Below are 26,308 nucleotides of genomic sequence, written 5' to 3' on the forward strand. Positions count from 1 at the left end.
TTTACTTTACTCAATCGTCTCGACTCGCCAAAATATTGCTTTTCATGGAAAATATTGGATTGTATTCCATGGATAATATTGGATGGTATTCCATGGATAATATTTGATGATATTCCATGGATGATGTTGGATGGCATCCCGTGGGTAATATTGGTGATATTCTTTTCCATATATAATATTGGATGATATTCCCTCAAAGGTATAAGATATTACTCCGGTAGTGCATTGTATCCCTCATTACTCAAGGAAGAAAGTCAAACTGCATTTTTCTTTTGTCCCATCTCCAGTCTGGATTTCAAAGTGCCAGTTGTTCAGAATTAGACAAAACACTGCAAGCCCCACATTGATATCAGAGCAGGTGTGAGCTCACAACATAACCGGAGCATTGCTTGGGCAAACTTGCTTTGATTTCAGTAAACAGAGTAAGCCTTTGGACCAGTAATGATTTCAGAGGACCATAGCTATTTTTAACAGTGGTAATAAATCAGTGGAAAGTCCTGGGTTAGACAGCTTGCTTGTCACCATAAATCTGAAGTCATACGCAATTTTCTATTTTATCATGGCCAATGCATTTCCTCTATCAACAGCGAGTAACTGAATGATAACATTTTATTTAATCAACTCCAGATGTGTTAACGCAGCTTTCCTCAGAGGATAGTTGGAGGTATAATTTTATCTGCTATGGCAAAAGACAGCTCTCATTAATTGCAGGACTCTGTAACTGTTTCAGAATTGGATATGGTAATATTCACGATTAACCTGGAAATCATCTCATTCACTGGGATTGCATTGGATGGCACAGAGTTATTAATCTGTGTTTCTACTATTTTTCTTCCCCCGGGTTTGTCTCCAGCCCAAACTAATGGTATGAATGTCTTGTTTCTTGGCCGAGAGTGAGTAATGTGAAATAACGTTGGCAGCATCAACCCAATTGCTAATGGAAATAACTCCGTGGCACAAAATTGTCCTAATTCAGCACCAGATGGTGCTTACTAAATAATGATTCCTGTTCCAGTAATCTGCCTGTTGAACTTCATGCAGTTGAATAGTATACCGGTGGAAAATAATGGCCATGAAATTCAATCACCAACCAGCACACTCCATGTGCTACAGGTTTAGGTTTGTTATTGTCACGTGTGCCGAGGTACAGTAAAAAGCTTGGTTTAGTTTAGTTTTAATATCATGTGTACAGTGAAAAGTGCTTTGTTGCAGTCCAGTCACCACAACCGAGACAACGATACAGAAATACCATCAAGTTAAACTCCATTACAATAGGTAGAGCAAAGGGGAAGATACAGAGTGCAGAATATAGTTCTCAGCATTGTAGTGCAACAGTTTCAGAGACAAAGTCGAATGGCCGCAATGGGCTAGAGGTGTATCGGACAGTACCGAATAGCAGGACCGTTCTGAAGCCTGATAACCGAGGGGAGGATGCTGTTCCCGAGTCTGGTGGTGTGCGATTTCAAACTTCTATACCTTCTGCTGGATGTTACCCAGACTTGAGAGCCTGAGCTACAGGGAGAGGTTGGGCAGGCTAGGACTTCATTCCTTGGGGTGCAGGAGGCTGAGGGATGTTTTTACATACGAGGGAGAAGAAGGAATGACCGGGGTGGGACAAGTCTTTGATTACGTTGGCTGCCATCCTGAGGCAGTGTGAAGTGTAGATGGGATCAATGGTGGGGAGTCTGGTCTGTGTGATGAACTGTGATACATGCACAACACTCTTCAATTTCTAGTGGTCTTTGGCAGAGCTGTTCCCAAACTGAGCTGTGATGCAACAAACCCGGCATGCTTTCTATGGTTCATCTGTAGAAGAAGGCATTTGAAATGGATTGGAAAGCATAAATGCCATTGCACCATGTACAGCGTGTGTATGGAGTCAGTCGTTATTCCATTAGTCATTAGTCTGAAGAAGGGTTCCGACCCGAAAAACATCACCTACTTATTTTCTCCAGAGATGCTGCCTGACCCGCTGAGTTACTGCAGCACTTTCTGTCCATTATTCCATGAATGGGGTGGAAGATTGCAACCTTCACGTGGTCCGTCCTGTTTCGACTAATGAAATCAACTCGATGTGCACAAATGGAAGATCAAATAGAACAAGTTGTCCAACAACTTTAGGCTGTGCACGCCACACAAAAGAAGAAGAAGATTGCATGAATGTTTGACGTGGCTCATGCTAAATCAATGCCTGCAACCGTGTGGGAAGAGCAGGTGTGAGCGGGAAGATAACACTGTGCTTGTGTAGGAGTGGAAGCATTGTATTTAGGTCCTTGCTGCTGGGGGGTCCACGTGGCAAACGCCTACTGGCCGTGTGCTTTGAATCGGGCCTTCCACGATTCTCCCCAGTTGATTCAGTGTTCCCACCTTGAATAAATGTCTAGTCATCCAGCAGAGGATAACAATGGCCAACAATCACCCTCAGTGAAGGCAATGGCACTGTTGTGCTACAATGCTGAGAACTAAATCCTGCATTCTGTATCTTCCATTCTGCTATATCTATTGTACGTGAAAGAACACAAAGTGCTGGAGTAACTCAGCGGGTCAGCCAGCACCTTTGGAGGGGAGAGATAGACAAACAACATTTGGGGGTCAGGTCCCTTCTTCAGGGGGATGGGGGGGGGGGGGAGAAAGCTGGGAAAGGGTGGTGGGGGTGGGACAAAGCCTGGCAAGCGATAGGTGGATACAGGTGAGAGGGGGTGGGGGGAATTGGCAGATGGGTGGAGCAAGTGACAAAGGCTGGAGATGAAAAGGAGCCAAAAGGGTGTCAGATTAGGAGAGAAGAGGAGGAGTGAAATGGAAAGCCCGAGAGAGTGATAGAGGTGGATTGTGGTTTCAGATGCAGAGCATACAATCATACAGCTGTTAGAAATAACCATAAACACCACTGTAACACAAGCCCACTGTTGAGCTCACCTTCTTCAGATGTCAAGAAACGTTGCCTTTGAGTTTACAGTCATTTATCTTCCTCCTCCTCCTCCTCCTCTTCTGACTCTTCAAGTCTTCATCATTCATAAACATGATGAATTGAGTATCTGCCTTTTTCTGTCTGGAACTTGCTTCAGAAGAATGTCCACTTCACATTCAACCGAAAGGGTGGAAACTTAATTCATCAACCATGCAGCTCCCTCTAACTGCAAAGAATTTTTCACCAGCAACACGCAACGGTCAGGATTCTTCTTCAGACCGATTGAAGCAGGAGGGAGAAAGCGTGAAGAAAGAGATGCCCCTAGTATTATCAGTCTGAAGAAGGCTCCCAACCAGAAACGTCATCTGTCCATTCCCTCCACAGATGCTGCCTGACCTGCTGAGTTCCTCCTGCACATTGTGTTTTGCTCAATATCCCAGCATCTGCAGTTCCTTGTGTAACCAGGTTATTTCATGGGTTGTGCAACATGCAGCTGCGATTATAAACTGGATATTTATTGACCTTGCTAGTCCATTTCTCGGTCACGTTCATCATAGTCTTGGATTAACTTATGATTAACTTGTGGCCAATGTAATTAACCTGAAAGTCCTGCACCAACTATCAGTCACAAACCCAGTAACAATTATAAATTACTAAGACAAATACATGATGAGTCAAGATGGCTCCAGGTGACCCTAGTCATACTACAAGAGTCAGGAAAGAAAGGATGGTTAGGTGGTACATGGAACAGTTGAGTACAGGACAAGCCCTTCGGCCCACAATGTCCGTGCTGAACATAAACTAATGTCTGCCTGCACGTGATGCATATCCCTCCATTCCCTGCATATCCAGGTGCCTATCCAAAATCCTCATAAACGACACTATCAGCTTCTTCCTGCCACTCACCACTCTCTGTGTAAAAAAATACTTGCCCTGCACATCTGCTTTAAACTTTGCCCCTCTCACCTTAAATCTGTACCTTCTGGTCTGTAATATCTCCACCCTGGGAAAAGGTTCTGACTGTCTACCCTCTCTGGTCAACCCACAGCCTCTGACGATCTAGAGAAAAAAATCTAAACCGGCCCAACATCACCCTCTGGCTAATACCCCGTAATCCATGTAGCATTGTGCTAAATTTCCTCCGTATCCTCTCCCACAGCCTCCCTATAGACTAGGCGACTAGAACTGCATGCAATACTCCAAATGCAGCTGAACTAAAGTCTGTGATCATTGTGTCAGAGTTTGGAAGGACTGTGAATGGTAGGCAGCAGGAGAAGGATAAATATTTATTTTGGACCCACATCCAATAATCCTGCTTTAGTCAATTCAAGGGTTGTATTGAACGTGGACTTTGGGATATTGCACTGTAATCTTAGCCACAAAGGATACCATAGGAAAGATTGTTTGTCAGAGGTTAGTCTTAGCATAGTTCTTCGACCAGATTGTTAATGCTATAGTCATCCTTTATCCTTATTAAAACAATGTGCCTCAGCCACTTTCAATAAGAAATCAGAGTAGCCACAAAAACAAGCATTTAAAAAGCTTCTTCTTACTCCTTACTCCCCTTATTCCTAGTGTGGCACAGTGGTGCAGCGGTAGAGTTGGTGCCTTACAGCGCAAGAGACCCCGGTTCGCTCCTGACTATGGGTGCTCTCTATTTGGAGTTTGTATGTTCTCTCTGTGACTACATGGGTTTCCTCCGCGTGCTCCAATTTCCTCCCACATCCCATTTTTTTTAATAGGTTAGGCAGACAAAGTACTCAACGGGTCAGGCAGCATCTCTGGAAATCATGGATAGGTGACATTTCGGGTTGGAGCCTTTCTTCAGACATCTAGTATCAGGTTAAGTTTAGTTTATTTTGGAGATACAGCATAGAAACAGGCCCTTCGGCTTACTGAGTGCACACACTGACCATCGATCACCCGTTCACACTAGTTTCATGTTATCCCATTTTCTCATCCCCTCCTTACACTTTAGAGACAATTTACAGAAGTCAATTAACCTACAACTCCGCACGTCTTTGGGATGTGGGAGGAAACCAGAGGACCCGGAGGAAACCCACACATTCACAGGGAGAACGTGCAAACTCCACGCAGACAGCAGCCGAGGTCAGGATCAAACTTGGGCCTCTGGTGCCGTGAAGCAGCGGCTCTACCAGCTGCACCACTGTGGTTATCCGAGCATTTCCATGTCTTTAAAATGATGAGAGGGATAGACAGAGTTGATGTGGATCAGCTTTTCCCTTTGAGAATAGGGAAGATTCAAACAAGAGGACATGACTTCAGAATTAAGGGACAGATGTTTAGGGGTAACATGAGGGGGAACTTCTTTACTCAGAGAGTGGTAGCGGTGTGGAATGAGCTTCCAGTGGAAGTGGTGGAGGCAGGTTCGTTGGTATCATTTAAAAATAAATTGGATAGGCATATGGATGAGAAGGGAATGGAGGGTTATGGTATGAGTGCAGGCAGGTGGGACTAAGGGAAAAAAGTTGTTCAGCACGGACTTGTAGGGCCAAGATGGCCTGTTTCCGTGCTGTAATTGTTATATGGTTATATGGTTATTTCTTGGTATTGCAAAACCCTTGGAATTCAATAATATCCTATGAATGCTTCAAATTAATTCAAACATATTGGCTTCAAGTAGCTGTTTATCCTTGTAGAGTCACAGCTTTATGCCTCAGGCAGACAGCAAATTCTCTGGGCTGGTTGTCAGTTCTGCAAGCATAGGTCTAATGCTGACACCTAGTGAAGTGAGCAGCAATCAGCAGATGAACACATGCCTAGTCCACCCCTAACACCAAGGGGAAGCTGTAACTACCTTACTCTGCAGCACATTGCACCCCACCCTGCCTCACCTTCACTTGAAATCTCACAGTGCTGTATAGAATCATGAAGGGAACAGGTAAGGTGAATGCACGGAGTCAAGGAATCAAGAACCAGAGGACATAGCTTTAAGGTGAGAGGGGAACGATTTAACATGAACCCGAGGGGCAACATTTTCACACAGAGGGTGGTGGGTATGTGGAAAAGGCTGCCAGAGGAGGTAGTTGAGGCAGGTACTATAAAACAGTTAAAAGTCATTTGGACTGGTACATGGACTGGAAATGTTTAGAGGGTCATAGGACAAACACGGACAGGTGTGACAAGCTTTGATGAGGCACCTTGGTTGGCACGGGCAAGTTGGGCTGAAGGGCCTGTTTCCGTGCTCGATTACTCTATGACTTTAATTAAACACTCTTGACTTGACATCTCACCTTTTTGTATATCAGATACAGCTCAGATGAGAGTCTTGGTTGGCATGGACAGAATGGGCCTGTTTCCGTGCTGTTTGACTGTATAACACACTGTTTTGTGCCGGTGTTAACATTCCCTCTTAACTCAGCAGTGCATTCTGCCCCCTTGTGTTCTCTGCAATCTCCTGCAACATGCATAGCTGCAGCATTGGGTATGCATGCACAGATCAGGAGGGGATGGCGGCATGCATGGGATGGCATGACGGTGCTTCCTGCATGCAAAACCTGGAGTTTGTTTTGGGGACCGTGGATTTCTGGTAACTTTCAAAATTACTGAATACCGAGTGAATTTGCTGTCTGCATATTTGTGGATTTGTGTAGGAAGGGACTGCAGTTGCTAGTTTAAACCAAAAGCTGGAGTAACTCAGCGGGTCAGACAGGAGAGAAGGAATGGGTGATGTTTCGAAGGGTCTCAACCTGAAACATCACTTCCTTTTCTTCCTATTCCTTTTCTCCAGAGATGCTGTCTGTGGCAGATAATTCCACAGATTCACCACTCTCTGTGTAAAAAATGTTTTTCTCATCTATGTACAATGAAATTGTTTTTGCACACAAACAGGTAAAATCATACAGCAGACTTCACCTAAGCAGTACACAATGAGTCACCATGTTTCTGACCACAACAAAGTTTCAAAGGTTCTTAGCACTTAGTCTATATCAGTTTTGGTGCTGCAAGAATATCATTGCTCCATTTTGGGACAGATGACAATCAAACACTCTTGACCTGTAAATATACCATCAAAACCATGCATGTGGTATTAATATCTCGACCTCATGTCAAGGGCGAATGCTTCTTGTTGGTCTCTGGTACTGATTTCTAAATTACTGAGACTTTGGATAATATATATAATTTCCTCTCCTCCTCTTTAAAATATTCAGTCTTATTGTAAGACCCACATCCTGACTGTCTTCTCTTCCCCCACCCATGGGTTAGTGTTGTTTTGAGATACAGTGTGGAGCCATATCCTTCGCCAAAACATCAATCGCCCGTTCACACAGTTATCCCACATTCCCATTCATTTCCTACACATTAGGGGGTAATTTACTGAGGCCTGCCAACCTACAAACCCACATGTCTTTGGGATGTGGGAGGAAACTGGAGCACCCAGACAAAAGCCCACGCAGTCACAGGGAGAATGTGCAAACTGCACACATAGACAGCACCCATATACACGTTTGATTATGGGTCTCTGGGGCTGTATAGCAGCACTCTACCAGTTGCACTATTGTGCTGCCCTTTATGCGAAAGCAAATTTCTTCAAAAATAACATTCAAGAAGTGGAGAAACCTGATCAAAGTATGTAAAATTCTGAGAGGCATAAATAGGGTAGAAAGTCCCTATTTCTTAGGGTCGAAATGTCAAATACTAGCGGGCATAGCTTTAAGGTGAGAGTGGAAAAGTTTAAAGAAGATGTGTGGGGCAGGTGTATTTACACAGAGGGCGGTGAGTGCCTGGAACGCACTTCCGAGGGTGGTGGTGAAAGCAGTTACTTAGTGGCGTTTAACACATTATAGTGTTATATGGTATTAATAATATCACGACATCATGATATTTCTCAGGATCTCGAGTGAACTGGATTATTGAACTTCTAGTGAGAGTGGTCCTGATCTGCCATCTACCTCATTGGAGACCCTCGAACTATTGTTGATCGGATTTTACTGAACTTTATCTTGCACTAAATGTTATTCCATTCATCATGTATCTCTACACTGTGGATGACTCAAATGTACTCATTATAGTCTTTCCGTTGACTGGTAAGCACACAACCAAAGCTTTTCACTGTGCCTCAGTACAATGAACAATAAACTAAACTAAGACTTTTGGATAGGTACATACATGGATATGCAGGAAATGGAGGGATATTGTGGGTTATGTGCAGGCAGATAAATGATGGTCTTGGCATCATGTCCAGCACAGTATCGTGGGCCGATGGGCCAGTTCTTGTGCTGTGCTGTTCTATATTCAAAAGCTGCCAAGAGTACATTCTATGTTCTAAGCATTAAATCAATAATATATATTTTGTGTGAGTTAGCCTGTCAAGAATGGCTGCAGTGATTTGATGAAAGGGCTTAAAGTCCATCAACTGTCAAGAGCCAAAACAGTCCTCCCGAGACCTTCGATGGAACATTTACCAAATGATCAAAAGGCGGTTTGCAAGCAAGACTGCTTTCTTCATTAAACATGTGTAAAACAAATTATTTCTGTTGGCAGTCTTCCCTTTTCTCTCTTAGCCAATATTCTCGTTGGGTCAGTTTGTGTGTGCTTGAGCCGTCAATGTGGCCCACATCATGGCTGCACCTGCCGTGGGATACAGAGCCCAGCACAGCAGGTAAGCAAGATGATCTCACCCCCCACCCCCACCCCCCCCATCGCACCGCATGTGAGTCACAGGATCCGTCTAGCGGGACAGATTGTGAAATAACATACCGCCAGAAAAAGAGTCATTGTTCTGCTTTAGAAGAAGAAGAATTAAGATCAATTAAGATCTTCCCATCACCATGCAGCACAATATATTTAGTGCAAAATACATTACATTGTGAGAATTCTGGCTTCCTGCTATGCCCACCAGACTATGCAATTAAAATGGGGCAATAGGGTCTCAGCCCCATTTGGGGTTAGCAATGGTGTTAGACACGGGGGGATTTTGTCCCCAGTCCTTTTTCATCTTTATATTGATGATCTGTCCAAGCAATTGAAAGCCTGTAATACTGGGTGCATGATTGGTAATATTTTAGTGAACCATATTATGTACGCAGATGATCTTGTGGTCTTTAGACCATTTAGCGCTGGTCTCCAGCAGCTCCTTACTATATGGTCTGTGTATGGTGTGGAACATGATATTAAATATAATGCTGATAAGAGTGCTGTTATGATCTGTAGAACCAAAGAGGATAAATGTCTTAGTGTCTGTAATAAGGTAAAATATCTTGGGCATTTTATTACAGAACAAATGACAGATGATGAGGATATTTATAGGCAACGACGTATGCCGTATGTACAGGCGAATATTTTCTTGCGGAAGTTTGGTGCGTGTACAGATGTGGTGGAGATGTCGCTGTTTAGAGCATATTGCACACCACTCTATACTGCGCAACTTTGGTTGAACTACGGAAAGTAGTTTAGAAGCTATCCTAAGAAATCATAAGTATAAATTCATTTGCAGGATAAATTACTCTAAAAATGTAATTATCGTGGCCTTGTCAAACATAAGGTTTAGCACTAAAAGCTACGAATCCCAGTTGTGGAGACGTTGGTATCGCTGTCTCGTTGTAGGACATTGATCATTCTTTTTTATTCTGGATTTTAATTCATATATTGTGTTTTAAAAAATATATAATTTATGATGCTTTTATAAGTGATATACTAACCATATAACAATTACAGCACGGAAATAGGCCATCTCGGCCCTTCTAGTCCGTGCCGAACACTTATTCTCCCCTAGTCCCATCTACCTGCACTCAGACCATAACCCTCCATTCCTTTCCCGTCCATATACCTATCCAATTTATTTTTTAATTATAAAATCGAACCTGCCTCCACCACTTCCACTGGAAGCTCATTCCACACAGCTACCACTCTCTGAGTAAAGAAGTTCCCCCTCATGTTACCCCTAAACTTCTGTCCCTTAATTCTCAAGTCATGTCCTCTTGTTTGAATCTTCCCTACTCTCAATGGGAAAAGCTTATCCACGTCAACTCTGTCTATCCCTCTCATCATTTTAAAGACCTCTATCAAGTCCCCCCTTAACCTTCTGCGCTCCAAAGAATAAAGACCTAAATTGTTCAACCTTTCTCTGTGACTTAGATTTTATATGTATTTTATGATATTTTTATATGCAATGTATTTTTATGTAATGTTGTCCCTTGTCTGGACTTTGAGTCCGAGATAAAGTTTATTATTATTATAAGCACAAAATATAAGTGGCCTCATTGTACCGAGGTGATTTCCAAATGGAGACGCAAGAGACTGCAGATGCTGGAATCTTGAGCAAAGGATAAGGTGCTCGAGTATCTCAGCAGGTCAGGCAGCAGTGAAAAGCTTTTCGCTGTACGTCGGTATCTGTAACAATAAACTAGGGTCTCGACCCAAAACAGCACGCATTCTTTCTATCCAGAGATGCTGCCAATACCGCTGAGTTACTCCAGCATATTGTGTCTATAAACTAAACTAAATATCTGTGGAGGGAACGGACAGATGACATTTGGGGTCGTGACCCTTCTTATCTGTTCTCTCCTCAGATGCTGCCTGACTTGCTCAGTTCCTACAGCACTTTGTGTTATGTTAAAATAATGTTGCTGTGTTTCAAGTCAAGAGTGTTTTATTGTCATATGTCCCAGATAGATCAATGAAATTCTTACTTGTTGCAGCACAACAGAATATGTAAACACAGAACATGTAAACAATATGTTAAACAAGAGAAAAAAAAAGTTCAGTGTGTATAAAACACATACTCACAATCTTCTTAAGCCCCGTTCGGTCATGGCTGACCATGGGTGTCTCCAGGGTGTTATTCCCTATATGGAGGATGCTTGTGCGTGACGTGGGGAGACTGGTGCACAGACAGCCACCCTACGATCCTTGACTGATCTGGGTATGGATCCAGTGGCGTGGAGTCCAAGACGACTGGAGACTTTTCTGCTGCAGCCTTCATCCGCCTTCCCAGCCGTTGTGTTGCTCCACATAGGTCAACCATCGTCCTCCGCCTGTTCCACCGTCGAGGTCTTGGTTGGATTGCTCTTTGTCAGAGACCTCCCCTTCGATCTTACCGCCATCGGTGGCCCTACCAGGAGCATAGTTCCAGACGGCATCACTCTCAGGTCCACACAAGCTTCTCCACAAGGTGACAATCCACGGAGAAGATACTCACAAGTACACACATATATATTATATACACATACTCAAAAAACGAACAATAGTAGTGCAATAATAATAATAATAGTCTATTGTAGTTCTAAGCTTTTCTGAGGTTGTAGTGTTTAATAGCCTGATGGCTGTAGGGAAGAAGCTGTTCCTGAATCTGGACGTTACAATTTTCAGGCTCCTGTACGTTCTTCCCAATGGCAGGGGTGAAATGAGTGTGTGGCCAGGATGGTGTGGGTCTCTGATGATGCTGGCTGCCTTTTTGAGGCAGCAACTCTGATAAATCCCTTCGAAGGCGGGGAGGTCAGAGCTGGTGATGGACTGGGCAGTGGATACAACATTTTGCAGACTTCGCTCCTGGGCATCTTTGCTCCATGACACACACATGGGCAACATCAGAAGACATATCCATACAAATAGTCAGAGCATTTTGTAAGTTCATTGCTAATATCAATTGGAAACAAGCGGAGGAAGAGCAAAGCAATGTTGAGCAGAAGGTTGGTGGATGTTGTGGCAGGTGGACTGAGGCTCTCTGAGTAGAGGGAGGGAGGGAGGGAGGCTGGGGTGGGCTATGGGTTGGTTTGCGGCGGGGCCCGCCAGGGGGCGCAGGGCGCTGGAGGACTGCGCTCGTTGTGGAGCGGGGCCATCTTGCTCCTTTGTCGCCTTGTTGGCGTCTGCTGCCCGTCGTTGCCACGGCAACCGGTACAAGCGGCGCTCAGGCGGCAGGTGCGGCTCCCTCCCTCCCTCCCCCCCCCCCCGCGGCGCTCCCTCACTCCCCCTCCTCACCCCCCCCCGCGGCGCGCTCCCTCACTCCCCCCCCCCCCCCCGCGGCGCTCCCTCACCCCCCCCCGCGGCGCTCCCCCACTCACTCCCCCCTCCCCCCCCCCCCCCCCGCGGCGCTCCCTCACTCACTCCCCCCCCTCCCCGCGGCGCTCCCTCACTCCCCCTCCCCGCGGCGCTCCCTCCACCCCGCGGCGCTCCCTCACTCCCCCCCCCCCCCCCCCCCCGCGGCGCTCCCCCCACTCCTTGCCCGCGGCGCTCCCTCACTCCCCCTGCTCCCCCCCCCCCCCCCCCCCCCGGCGCTCCCTCACCCCCCCCCGCGGCGGCGCTCCCTCACTCCCCCCCCCCGCGGCGCTCCCTCACTCCCCCCCCCGGCGCTCCCTCACTCCCCCCCCTCCCCGCGGCGCTCCTCCCTCACCCCCGCGGCGCTCCCTCACTCCCCCCCCCCCCCGCGGCGCTCCCTCACTCCCCCCCCCTCCCCGCGGCGCTCCCTCACTCCCCCCCCGCGGCGCTCCCTCCCTCACTCCCCCCCCGCGGCGCTCCCTCACTCCCCCTCCCCCCCCCCCGCGGCGCTCCCTCACTCACCCCCCCTCCCCGCGGCGCTCCCTCCCCTCCCCCCCCGCTCCCGCTCCCTCACTCCCCCCCCCCCCCCCCCGCGGCGCTCCCTCACTCCCCCCCCGCGCGCTCCCTCACCTCCCTCCCCCCCCGGCGCTCCCTCACTCCATCCCACCCCCCGCGGCGCGCCCTCCCTCACTCCCCCCCCCCCGCGGCGCTCCCTCACTCCCCCCCCCCCCGCGGCGCTCCCTCACCCCCCCCCCCCCGCGGCGCTCCCTCACTCCCTCCCCGCGGCGCTCCCCCACTGCCCCCCCCCCCGCGCGCGCTCCCTCACTCCCCCCCTCACCTCCGCCCCGCGGCACTCCTCCCGCGGCGCTCCCCCCACTCCTCCCCCCCCCCCCGCGGCTCCCTCTCCCTCACTCCCCCCCCCCCCCGCGGCGCTCCCTCACTCACTCCCCGCGGCGCTCCCTCCTCCCTCACTCCCCGCGGCGCTCCCTCACTCCCTCCCCCCCCCCCCGCGGCGCTCCCTCACTCACTCCCCGCGGCGCGGCGCTCACTCCACCCCCCCCCCCCCCCCGCGGCGCTCCCTCACTCACTCAATCCCCGCGGCGCTCCCTCACTCCCCTCCCCCCCCCCCCCGCGGCGCTCCCCTCCCTCACTCACTCCCTCCCTAACTCACTCACTACGCGGCGCTCCCTCCCCCCCCCCCCCACCCAGCGTTCCCCCACCCTGGGGCGGTCCCTCACCACCAGATGCTGCGCTCCCTCTTTCCCTACCCAGCCCTTCACCCCCTCTTCACCATCCCCCTCCCAGCGCTCCCTCCCTACCCCAAAGTGCTCCAGCCCCCCCGTGCTCCAAACTTTAAATATGTTCTTTTATGTTCTTTTGGGACAAATTCATGACATTTAGCACGTTTGTTATTTGTTCCATAACAATGCTGGGTATCAGGACTGTTGATGCATTCCAGATGTGCAGTGCTGTCTAGCTGGCAGAGGGGAATTCACATGTTAAATGCCCACCCTGACTTGTACCTTCCAGTAGTACCTTTTCAGTAAGGCAGGTGGTTTAAACCCACGTGAAGTATTTCCTTGTTGGCCACCTCATGTTGTGACAGACACAGCTCTTTCCAATGCAGCCGGGGCTCTACTTTAGAGTTTCCAGTGCAGCAGTTGCACATGACCAGATTCCTATCATGATAACTTGGACAAAGACACAAAGTGCTGGAGCAACTCAGCAGTTCAAGCAGCATCTGTGGAGGGGATGGGCAGGTGACGTTTCAGGTCAGGCCCCTTCTTCAGATTCCTTCTGCTTCATTCCCTTCACAGATGCTGCCTGAGTCCTGACCTGTGGAGTTCCTCCAGCAGTATTTGCTCTAGGTCCCAGCATCTCCAGTCATTGAAAGTAGGCATGCAGGTGCATCAGGCAGTGAAGAAAGTGAATGGTATGTTAGCTTTCATAGCAAAAGGATTTGAGTATAGGAGCAGGGAGGTTCTACTGCAGTTGTACAGGGTCTTGGTGAGACCACACCTGGAGTATTGCGTACAGTTTTGGTCTCCAAATCTGAGGAAGGACATTATTGCCATAGAGGGAGTGCAGAGACGGTTCACCAGACTGATTCCTGGGATGTCAGGGCTGTCTTATGAAGAAAGACTGGATAGACTTGGTTTATACTCTCTAGAATTTAGGAGATTGAGAGGGGATCTTATAGAAACTTACAAAATTCTTAAGGGGTTAGACAGGCTAGATGCAGGAAGTTTGCTCCCGATGTTGGGGAAGTCCAGGACAAGGAGTCACAGCTTAAGGATAAGGGGGAAATCCTTTAAAACCGAGATGAGAAGAACTTTTTTCACACAGAGAGTGGTGAGTCTCTGGAACTCTCTGCCGCAGAGGGTAGTCGAGGCCAGTTCATTGGCTATATTTAAGAGGGAGTTAGATGTGGCCCTTGTGGCTAAGGGGATCAGAGGATATGGAGAGAAGGCAGGTACGGGATACTAAGTTGGATGATCAGCCATGATCATATTGAATGGCGGTGCAGGCTCGAAGGGCTGAATGGCCTACTCCTGCACCTAATTTCTATGTTTCTATGTCCCATGTCCACCATAACTCGGACATGTAGCACATTTTCTTCTCTCTCACTGAGTTTAAGTTAACTAACTCAACATAATGGACTTTCACCACGTGAATTGCAGCAGATAGACACAAAGTGCTGGAGCAACTCAGTGAGTCAGGCAGCATCACTAGAGAAAAGGAACAGATGATATTTCGGGTCGGAATTCTTCTTCATACCAAAGACGTATTCAGTCTAAAGAAGGGTGTTGACCCTTAATGTCACCTGTTCCTTTACTCCAGAGATGCTGCCTGACCCGGTATAAACCAACATCTGCAGTTCCTTCCTACACATGAATTGCAGCAGAGATTGATATGTTCTTGATTAGTAGGTGCCATAGGTTACAGAGAGATGTCAGGAGAATGGGGTTGAGAGGAAAAAAGATCAGCCATGATTGCATGGCGACTGGATGGCCCAATGGCCTAATTCTGCTCCAAAGTCTTATGAATTTATGATCAAATCATGACGGCCCATCGCCAGTAGCATTGGGTGGCAATAAATCCTATAGAAACTGAAAACAAAAGGAAAATTCTCTGAAATTATGGGCATGTCTGGCTATGTGTGAAAAGAGAGAAACAGTTAATATTTCAATCCAATGACACTGAGCATTTGCAGCATTTTCTGTTTTTATTTTAGAATACAAGAGGAAGAGATTGTACTACAACTTTACAAAACCCTGTCAGACCGCACCCAGCACACACTGTGAGCATTTGAAGGAATGTTACTTTGATTTACGAGAATGATACCTGGACTCCAAGAGGTAAATTACATGCAGAGATGCCCTAGACCAGGATTGTATTTTGTGGAATTTATGGTTAACAGCTAGAGGGCAGTCCTGAGCACCCATCTACCACATTGGAGGCCCTCAAACGATCTTTAATCGGATTTTGCTGGACTTTATCTTGCAATAAATGTTATTCCCTTTAACTATCAACAGCTTGAAAGTAATCATGTATAGTCTTTCCACTGACTTGATAGCACGCAACAAAAAACTTTGGTACATGTGACAATAAACTAAACTAAACTAAACTAGACTCAAAGATGATTCGATTGAAGTCTTCAAGACATTCTCTCTATCCAATGGTCTAGAATTCATCACGTTAAAATCAAACTTAAGCTACTTATGAGGAAACATTTACTAAAGCATGAATGAAGTTTGAATCTTCTGCAATTCTACCAGATGTTAAATTTACATAAAAATATGAACATAGACCAGGCCATCACAGAATCAGGCCCTTCAGCCCACAATGTCATTGCCGAAGAGGATGCCAAGTTCAACTAATCTCCACTGCCTGCACGTAATCCATATCCCTCCATTCCCTGCGTATCTATAAGGGGCAAAGGCAGATAAATGGGTTTGGATTGTCAAAGAGCCAAGGTAGTGGAAATACTCAAAGGTGATCTGTGGGCCAGTGAAGAAACCAAGTTATTGTCTGTGGTCAGTGTCCTTTCACCAGAGCATGTATTCTGTTTTTGTAATTAATGATTTGGGGCCACAGATCTGATATGATCTTGTTACTTGGCTGAATTCCTATTTTTCTACCTATTGACATGAAATGTTATATTTCAAAATCAACTATGTAAAGTTGTATAGTTATTAATTATTGTATTGGCTGGGAATCTGGACCAAACTCTTTTTATTAAGATAACTTGACTCATTACGTATTTTGAACTCCAAATGCAATATAGTTTAATTACAAGGACAGATTGCAAAAAGGTAGACAAAAATGCTGGAGCAACTCAGCGGGTGAGGCAGGATCTGTGGAGCGAAGGAATAGGTGATGTTTCAGGTCGAGAACCTTCTTCAGACTGATGATGGGGTGGGGGGGCGGGGCAGAAAGAAGAAAGGAAGAGGCGGAGACAATGGGCTGTGGGAGAGCTGGGAAGGGGAGGGGAAGGAGGGAGATAGCAAGGACTACCTGAACTTGGAGAAGTCAATGTTCATACCGCTGGGGTGTAAACTACCCAAGCAAAATATGAGCTGCTGCTTCTCCAATTTTCTGTGGGATTCACTCTGGCCATGGAGGAGGCCCAGGACCGAAAGGTCTGATTCAGAATGGGAGGGAGGGGGTGGTTGAAGTCCTGAGCCACCGGGGGATCAGGTTGGTTAATGCGAACTGAGCGGAGGTGTTGGGCGAAGCGATCGCCAAGCCTGCGCTTGGTCTCACCGATACGGAGCAGTTGACCCCTAGAACAGAGGATGCAATAGATGAGGTTGGAGGAGGTGCAGGTGAGCCTCTGCCTCACCTGGAAAGACGACTTGGGTCCTTGGATGAAGTCGAGGGGGGAAGTAAAGCGACAAGTTGCAAGGGAAAGTACCAGGGGAAGGGGTGGTTTGGGTGGGAAGGGACGAATTGATCAGGGTGTTACGGAGGGAGCATTCTTTGCGGAAAGCCGAAAGGGGAGGAAATGGGAAGATGTGGCCAGTGGTGGGATCCTGTTGGAGATGGCGAAAATGTCGGAAAATTATTTGTTGTATGTGATGGCTGGTAGGGTGGAAGGTGAGGACAAGGGGGACTCTGCCATTTTTACAATTGGGGGGGGGATGGGGAGTGAGAGCGGAGCTAGAAGGGACCCTGGTGGAGCCTCATCTATAGTAGAAGAGGGGAACCCCGTTCCCTAAAGAATGAGGACATCTCTGATGCCCTGATGTGGAATACCTCATCCTGGGTGCAGATGTGGCGTAGAGAGAGGAATTGGGAGTAGGGAATAGAGTCCTTACAGGAAGCAGGGTGGGAAGAAGTGTAGTCCAGATAGCCAAGGGAGTCAGTGGGTTTGTAGTAGAGGTCGGTCAGTAATCTGTTACCTGTGATGGGGATAGTGAGGTCTAGAAATGGTGGGGAGATGTCAGAAATGGTCCTGGTGAATTTGAGTGCCGGATGGAAATTAGTGGTGAAATGTGAGTTTCAGTGAGTTCTGCAAGGGTGCAGGAGGTAGCACCAATGCAGTCATCAATGTAGCGGAGGTAGAGTTCGGGGATAGGGCCACGGTACGCCTTGAACAAGGATTGCACGACGTACCCTACAAAGAGGCAGGCATAGCTGGGGCTCATGGGCGTGCCCATAACTACGCCTTGGATTTGGAGGAAATGGGAGGAAACGTTGTTGAGCGTAAGGACCAGCTCCGCTAAGCAGAGGAGAGTATTGAATGAGGGGGATTGGTTGGTTCTGCGGTCGAGGAAGAAACAGAGGGCTTTAAGACCCTCCTGGTGGGGGATGGAGGTGTAGAGTGACTGGACATCCATAGTGAAGATGAGGGAGTGGGGGCCTGGAAAACAATGACTCAATTGTTAGAATGCTTAAGAAAATGAATAACTTGTATTCCAGATGGTGTTATAAATATGTAACCAAGTGCTGGTTAGAACATAGAAACAAGGAACTGCAGAAGCTGGTTTACAAAACAGGACACAACGTGCTGGTCTGAAGAAGGGTCACGACCGGCAACGTCCCCTATCCATAGTTTCCAGAAATGATGGCCGACCCGCTGAATTACTCCAGCACTCTGTGTCCCTTACTAGTTAGAGCAGTCTGGGTATCTTTGTCATTTTGTCAACACTCAAATTACTGTCAAGACTGATATGAAAAGTATATGGGCATATACTTGTACCATTCAACTAGATTGTTGAATAGAGCCTTACATTAAACGCCTCCTACGGCTGGCAGAGTCGGCAGAATCAGCAGAGCCCGCAGTTGACGGAGCACGTGGCTGGCGGAGCACGTGGCTGACAGAGCCTGGGTTGGCGGAAGCGGAGTCTGGGCCTGCAAGGCCTGCGTCGTACGGAGAGAATCCGGCAGCGATAGTGGAGAGGACGGACCATGTGGCGTGAGGACACTACTGCTGAGGGACGGAACAATGGAGGAACTGGAGAGAGGAGACTGCCGTGAGGGGGGTTGGTGAGAATAAATGAGGACCTGGCGCAGTTACTTTAACTTTGTCAGTACCCTTATGTGGCGACTATTTGCATACCTTGGGTACACAAGCAAAGAATTTCACTGTGACAATAAAGCATTCATTCATTCTTATTGTTAGTTCATTAAAGATTGCTTGGTTTGTTCCAAGAACGGATGTAGCTTCTTAACTATGCTGATAGCTAACATCATTGTTTCTCAAGCAAGCATTTATTTGTATGTTTTTAATGGTTTATTGTGGGCTGGTATCTTGGCTGGGAACTTCAGGGACTTATGATTTGGATGGTATACAACAATATGGCTTGGTCCCTTTTTTTGCTAATTGAGAATTGGAGATATAAGGGGGAATGGCACTCATTTCTCCAGGGTGAAACCTCAGGAATGCATTTTACAAGCAGGCAGCAGGATAAAATGTTTTGGGGATATTTTTAAAAAGTAGGCTTTGTTATTTATGTTTTATATCCCAGTAGATTTATGTTGCCAAATAATAACTAGAAACTAGAAACACAAATAGAAGATGCCGAAGAAAGAAAAGTCTGCAAAGGCAGCCAAGAAACCACAGGCAAGTTCCACAGCATGGGAGGAAGGACTACTGGTAGCTCAGATTGAAGGGGTAAGTTGAACATTATAACTTTGGAACATAGAACCATACGGCACAGGAACAGGCCTTTACTCTTCAATGTCTGTGCCTAACATGATGCCAATTGAAACACCGCCTGCACGTAAATAATGCCCCTTCTTTCCCTGGATATCTATATGGAGCAAAGGCAGTTAAATGGATTTAGAGTCATACAGCATGCAAACAGGCCAACTTGCCTACACCAACCAACATGTCCTAGCTACATTAGTCCCACCTGCCCTAGTTTGACGCATATTCCTCTAAACCAGGCCTATCTCTGTACCTATCTAATTGTTTCGTAAACTTGCGATAGTCCCAGCCTCAACTACCTCCTCTGACAACTTGTTCCATACACCCACCACCCTTCGTGTGAAATAGTTACCCCTCAGATTCCTATTAAATCTCTTCCCCTTCACCTTAAACCTATGTCTCTGGTCCACAATTCCCCTACTCTGGGCAAGAGACTCTGTTCATCTACCCAATCTATTCCTCTCATGATTTTATACACCTCAATAAGATCACCTCTCATCCTCCTGTGCTGCAAGGAATAGAGTCCCAGCCTGCTCAACCTCTCCCTATAGCTCAGAACCTCTAGTCCTGGCAACATCCTCGTAAATCTTCTCTGTATCCTTTCCAGCTTGACAACATCTTTCCTGTAACATGGTGCCCAGAACTGAACACAATATTCTAAATGCGGCCTCACCAATGTCTTATACAACTGCAACATGATCATCCAACTTCTGTACTTAATAGTTTGACTGATGAAGGCCAAAGTGCCAAAAACCTTTTTGACCACCTTATCTACCTGCGACTCCACCTTCAAGGAACAATGCACCTGTACTCTTAGATCCCTCTGTTCTACAACACTACCCAGAGCCCTACCATTCACTGCGTAGGTCCTGCCCATGTTAAACTTCCCAAAATACAACACTTCACATTTCTCTGTATTAAATTCCATCAACCATTCCTCAGCCCACCTGGGCAATCAATCAAGACCCTGTTCCAATTTTTCACAACCATCTTCATTATCTGCAAAAACCACCCATTTTTGTATCAACTGTAAACATGCTAATCTTGCCCTGTATGTTGATCATTGATGCAGATGACAAACAGTAACGGGTCCAGCACCAAGCCCTGAGGCACACCACTAGTCACAGGCATCCAGTCTGAGAAGCAACCTTCCAGCATCACCCTCTGCTTCCTTCCATGAGCCAATTTTCTATCCATTCAGCTATCTCTGATTGAATCCCATGTGATTTAACCTTCCAGAGCAGCCTACGTGGAACCTTGTTGAATACTTTGCCATATTTATCAAGTCCATATATACAACATCTATAGCTCTGCCCTCATCAACTTTTTAGTCAATATTTGGATAGTTAAAATACCGCAGGTACTGAAAATACTCAGGTTATTAGTGTGGTGAGAAACAGCCCGATGAACAGTCAAGCTGCTATGGTATCTGCCACTACCACCACCCCTGGGATCGTGCTCCAGGCACCCTGTAAAAATATGTCCCTCACATATTTTTAACCCTTTAAACTTTCCCCCTCTGATTTTAAAACTATGCCCTCTAATTGTTGATATTTCCATCTGGGGGAAAAGGGTTCTGACAGTCAACCCTATCCATGCCTCTCGTACCTTTATATACTTTTCAACAAAGGACACAAAATAACACACTTTCAAAACAGTTTTTACTAGGGGCATCATAGCATCATGTTTCCAGTGTCCATTGTTACTTGTATCCAGTATGGTACTTCCCTGCTTTTAATATAAATGAAGTAAACAAGCAGCTGCAATTTAAAATCCTTCTTATTGGTTTCTGAAATAATTTAGATTTAAGGAAATGTTTCCTTTTCTGTCTAAGTGTAATTTGTCATATTTGTATATCTGCCTTTTTAAAATTAATTTTATGTAATTATCACCATAAAACACTGGAGGCGTTGACCTAATCATGAATTCAGAGTTAGAATTATAGCTGTAATAACACGTTTAGGAGATACAGAGTGTTTTCTTCCTTATGTTCTTCATAATTTATGTAAAATAATATACCTTAACAATTCCTGACTCAATTTACTCCTTTAACAATTGATGAGAATGTATATATTCGATGTTTGCCGACTTACCTTAAGGAAAATGTGCGAAGCTTGTGCCACAATTCTGGCAGGCATCCACTATCAATGAGAATTAGGCTGTGATCTGGATTATTTGATTCAAGTTATCGGAGATTCTGCAGGGATGAATAATAGATAAAGCTCGCGTCTGCCCATATAAAGCCCATAAAGCAAGAGACATACAGTGGCTTGCAAAAGTTTTCATACCCCTTGAACTTTTCCACATTTTGTCACGTAACAACCACAAACGTAAATGTATTTTATTGGGATTTTATGTGATAGACCAACACAAAGTGGCGCATAATTGTGACGTGGAAGGAAAATGATACACGGTTTTCAAATTTTTTTACAAATAAAAAACTGAAAAGTGTGGCGTGCAAAAGTATTCAGCCCCCTTTACTCTGATACCCCTAAATAAAATCCAGTGCAACCAATTGCCTTCAGAAGTCACCTAATTAGTAAATAGAGTCCACTTGTGTGTAATCTAATCTCAGTATAAATACAGCTGTTCTGTGAAGGCCTCAGAGGTTTGTTAGAGAACATTAGTGAACAAACAGCATCATGAAGACCAAGGAACACACCAGGCAGGTCAGGGATAAAGTTGTGGAGAACTTTAAAGCAGGGTTAGGTTATAAAAAAAATCCCAAGCTTTGAACATCTCACTGTTCACTGTTCAATCCATCATCCGAAAATGGAAAGAGTATGGCACAACTGCAAACCTACCAAGACATGGCCGTCCACCTAAACTGACAGGCTGGGCAAGGAGAGCATTGATCAGAGAAGCAGCCATGGTAACTCTTGAGGAGCTGCAGAGATCCACGGCTCGGGTGGGAGAATCTGTCCACAGGACAACTATTAGTCGTGCCCTCCACAAATCGGGCCTTTATGGAAGAGTGGCAAGAAGAAAGCCATTGTTGAAAAAAAAGCCATAAGAAGTCCCGTTTACAGTTTGCCACAAGCCATGTGGGGGACACAGCAAACATGTGGAGGAAGGTGCTCCGGTCAGATGAGACCAAAATTGAAGTTTTTGGCCTAAATGCAAAACGCTATGTGTGGCGGAAAACTAACACTGCACATCGCCCTGAACACACCATCCCCACTGTGAAACATGGTGGTGGCAGCATCATGCTGTGGGGATGCTTTACTTCAGCAGGGACAGGGAAGCTGGTCAGAGTTGATGGGAAGATGGATGGAGCCAAATACAGGGCAATCTTGGAAGAAAACCTGTTAGAGTCTGCAAAAGACTTGAGACTGGGGCGGAGGTTCACCTTCCAGCAGGACAACAACCCTAAACATACAGCCAGAGCTACAATGGAATGGTTTAGATCAAAGCATATTCATGTGTTAATAATAATAATAATAATGCATTTTATTTGCTGGCACCTTTCTGGACACACAAGGACACCTTACAGGACATAAAATCACAATGCATTTATCAATATTAAAATCAAGTTGATTAAAAACAAAAAACAAAAAAAAAAATACACAAAACATTTTAAGTCATTAAAATCAGGGTGAACATGGTGGAAGTTATGTTGGGTATGCTAATCTAAATGGGTGTGTTTTGAATTGTGATTTGAATTGATTGATAGTGTCCAGGTGACGGATGGGAGGTGGGAGAGTGTTCCAGAGACGTGGGGCAGAGCAGCTGAAGGCTCTGGCACCCATGGTGCTGAGTCTAAATGTGGGGACAGTTAAAATTGCAGCTGAGGAGGAACGAAGTGACCGGGAAGGAGTGTATGGTAGCAGCAGGTCAGAGAGGTATTGGGGAGCAAGGTGGTGTAGGGCTTTGAAGGTCAGCAGTAAAATCTTGTAGTTAATCCGGTGGTTGACAGGGAGCCAATGGAGCTGAGTGAGGATGGGTGTGATGTGGTCCGATGATCTGGTGCGGGTGATGATCCGGGCTGCAGTGTTCTGAATGCATTGGAGGCGATGAAGAAGTTTATTGGAGGTGCAAGTGAGGAGGGCGTTGCAGTAATCGATGCGGGATGTGACCAGAGCATGGATGAGGACTTTTGTATTGTCTTTGGAGAGGGAGGGGCGGAGTTTGGAGATGTTGCGGAGATGAAAGTATGCAGAGTGTGTGATATTGCTAATGTGGGGGCCAAAGGAAAGTGTACTGTCCAGAATGACGCCAAGACTTTTGACATGGGAGGAGGTGGGTATTGGTGAGCCATCAACTGAAATGGTGAACGGGTGGTTTTGGAGAGTGTGGACTTTGAGCCAATTAGCATGATTTCTGTTTTATTTCCATTGAGTTTTAGAAGGTTGAGTGACATCCAGTTGCTGATAGCTTGAAGACAGGTGGTGAGGGCAGTTGGGGGGAGGGAGGTTTTTGGCTTTGTGTTACAATGGCCCAGTCAAAGTCCAGACCTAAATCCAATTGAGAATTTCTGGCAAGACTTGAAAATTGCTATTCACAGACGCTCACCATCCAATCTGACTGAGCTTGAGCTATTTTACAAAGATGAATGGGCAAAAATTTCAGTCTCTAGATGTGCAAAGCTGGTAGAGACATACCCCAAAAGACTTGCAGCTGTAATTGCAGCGAAAGGTGGTTCTACAAAGTATTGACTCAGGGGGGCTGAATACTTTTGCACGCCACACTTTTCAGTTTTTTGTTTGTAAAAACCATGTATCATATTCCTTCCACTTCACAATTATGCACCACTTTATGTTGGCCTATCACATAAAATCCCAATAAAATACATTTACGTTTGTGGTTGCAACGTGACAAAATGTGGAAAAGTTCAAGGGGTATGAAAACTTTTGCAACCCACTGTAAGGGGTCCAATAATTAATAGTCTTCACAGTCACTCTTCCTGCTCCACAAAGTGCCTACTCTTGGCACGTTCCAATGCAATTGCAAGATAAGCAACACTCGTCCTGATGAGTCTAAAGAAAGGTCCTCATCCAAAACGTCATCCCTCCACCGATGCTGACTGACCTGCTGAGTTTCTCCAGCATATTTTTGATGATGTAAAGGCAAGTGATTTAAATGAGATTTAAATGGGCGCAGTAGAATAGCAAAGAGAGAAATATGGAAAAGAACAATGTTATGAAGGCTCCTTTGTAAAGGGAAAAATGGGAATAATACAAAGAGGAGTAGCCCAATAACTTATCAGGCACTAATTTGCACTTCCAGAGATCGCAGTGACTCCAGTGGAAACTGTTATCTATCATTCAGGCTCATAAAAATTCTTCCTGCATCAGACAATACTTTATCCATACTTAATCCAATCCAGTGTATTCCATTTATATCTTGCAAAACAATCAACGTGACAGCTGGAAGACCAAAGAGCAGATAATGACATCTCCTGCACATGTTGGAAGCTGCTTTGAAATGGAAGGGATGTGATGGGAATGGTTGGCACTGACCCAACTATCGGAAAGAATGGTACTTTTCCAATGTTTGAGAAGCGATCACCCGTTCACACTATGTTATCCCACTTTCTCATCTACTCCCTATACACATGGAACAATTTACAGAGGGCCAATTAACCTGCAAACCCACACGTCTTTGGGATGTGGGAGAATACTCACGCGGTCACAGGTAGAACGTGCAAACTCCATGCAGACAGCATCTTAGGTCAGGATCGAACCTGCATCTCTGGTGCTGTGATTCAGTGGCTCTACCAGCTGTGGCGCTGTGGTGATAGTATTGAGCAGGAGGTGGCAGATATGTCATAGACTGATGCATTGACTCTGCTGAAAGGTTAAGGAGAAATCCTGCAGTACTTACTGAAGCATGAAAGGTACAGGATAAGTAAATGTGCTTGTGGGAGAACAGGCTTGTGTGAAGCAAATAGTGGAAATTAATGTGTAACTGTTTTTATTCTCACACTGGTTTACTTGGTGTTACAGGAGCACTGGAGGCCCGCTATTTACTTTGCGGTGGGTGAGGACCTGGAGAATGAGATGTTCCTTGCTGCCCTCTCTGCAGCTATCGAAGTCCCACTGCGTAAGCTCTTCAGTACCATTTCCTGGGAAGGAACGCTGAAGCTGGTAAGTGCACGCTGTTATAATGTAAAGCCATTTGTTTCATGTTGTCAGGTACTCAAAGAGATGTCAAGAGTCGAGTCAAGAGTGTTTAATTGTTGTATGTATGACAACAGAACAATGACATTTTTACAGATTAATAATGGAAGGAAATATGGTGCAAACACTAGTTGTGTTGCATTTCCATTTAGAGGAATTCTTGTTTACTTTGAACAATTTCAGAAGTTTTGACAGTGCTCCGTTTACAGAAGAAAATAAGTAATTCTGGAAGAAAGCTCTGCACAATGAGCGCTTCTCTTTCAAAGCACCCTGACGGCAGCACAGCCTAGTGTGGAGAGGATGATATAAAGGATTTACACATCATGGAACAGCTGGAGCCAACTAAGGAGAGCTCCTTTAAAGAAGCAAAGCTGTCCCAATCCTGTTTCAATTGGCACAAACCCAGAAGACAGAACTCTTTGCAATTCAGTAAAATTTAGAAGTGGATTTAACAGGTCATAAAGGCAGATAATGAAAGTGTTAACAGTGGGTGTGCTGTTCCAAGTTTGGAATTGAGGAGTACTCCTGCTGACTACAGGGAACTTTACTTGTACGTTAAATATAACATTTTTATGATTTATTTTTTAACTACTCAAGTACCATATGGAGGTGGTACGATTGATTTTCTATCCAATTGTAGAAATCAGCTTTCAGAGGGTTTGAGGGGAAAACGTGTAAATAACAGAAGAAATGGTAATTTATTCGAATAATTTTCTTACCATGCACTGTGTTTTCAGATCTCTGAGCTTGGAGACGTAAAGAATCAGAAGCTAACCGATCTCCCTATGTTTTATGAGGTAATCATTTCTACACCAGCAACTTTAAATATTGTGAAATGGATTGAAGCAGAAGCAGTCTCTGTGAAGAAATATATCAACGTTCAATCGTTTAATGTTAGTTGTAAATAATATGTGTTCATGTCCCAATTTTACTAGTAATGCAAAGTATTGCAGCCATAGCTAGGAGCATTATTTACAAAGTATTAATGCTTCTCAAATGCAAAATGCTGCTTAATTAAAAAAAAATATATCACCGCAACACATAAATCTCTTCAGATTTTGTACTCTGTAAACCTTCTGCAGTTTACAGAGGTCAATTAACCTGCAAACCCGTATGTCTTTGGGATGC

At 45.7% G+C, this 26,308-nt stretch overlaps 1 protein-coding gene across 2 annotated transcripts in view; it reads left to right on the forward strand.

The window, feature by feature from the left end:
* Positions 1 to 11,709: 11,709 nt before the first annotated feature.
* Positions 11,710 to 26,308, forward strand: part of spag17 (sperm associated antigen 17) — a 207,179-nt gene continuing 192,580 nt past the window's right edge. The window contains exons 1-5 of one of the 2 annotated variants that reach the window (XM_055644261.1): positions 11,710 to 11,788; positions 15,141 to 15,264; positions 18,880 to 19,025; positions 25,007 to 25,147; positions 25,918 to 25,977. In XM_055644261.1, the coding sequence (XP_055500236.1) occupies positions 18,930 to 19,025; positions 25,007 to 25,147; positions 25,918 to 25,977 (297 nt within the window). In that variant the 5' untranslated portion in view covers positions 11,710 to 11,788; positions 15,141 to 15,264; positions 18,880 to 18,929. The remainder of the gene's footprint in view (positions 11,789 to 15,140; positions 15,265 to 18,879; positions 19,026 to 25,006; positions 25,148 to 25,917; positions 25,978 to 26,308) is intronic. The other variant, XM_055644262.1, reaches the window with a different exon arrangement.

Source organism: Leucoraja erinacea, chromosome 13 (genome assembly GCF_028641065.1).
Source record: "Leucoraja erinacea ecotype New England chromosome 13, Leri_hhj_1, whole genome shotgun sequence".
NCBI lineage: Eukaryota > Metazoa > Chordata > Chondrichthyes > Rajiformes > Rajidae > Leucoraja > Leucoraja erinaceus.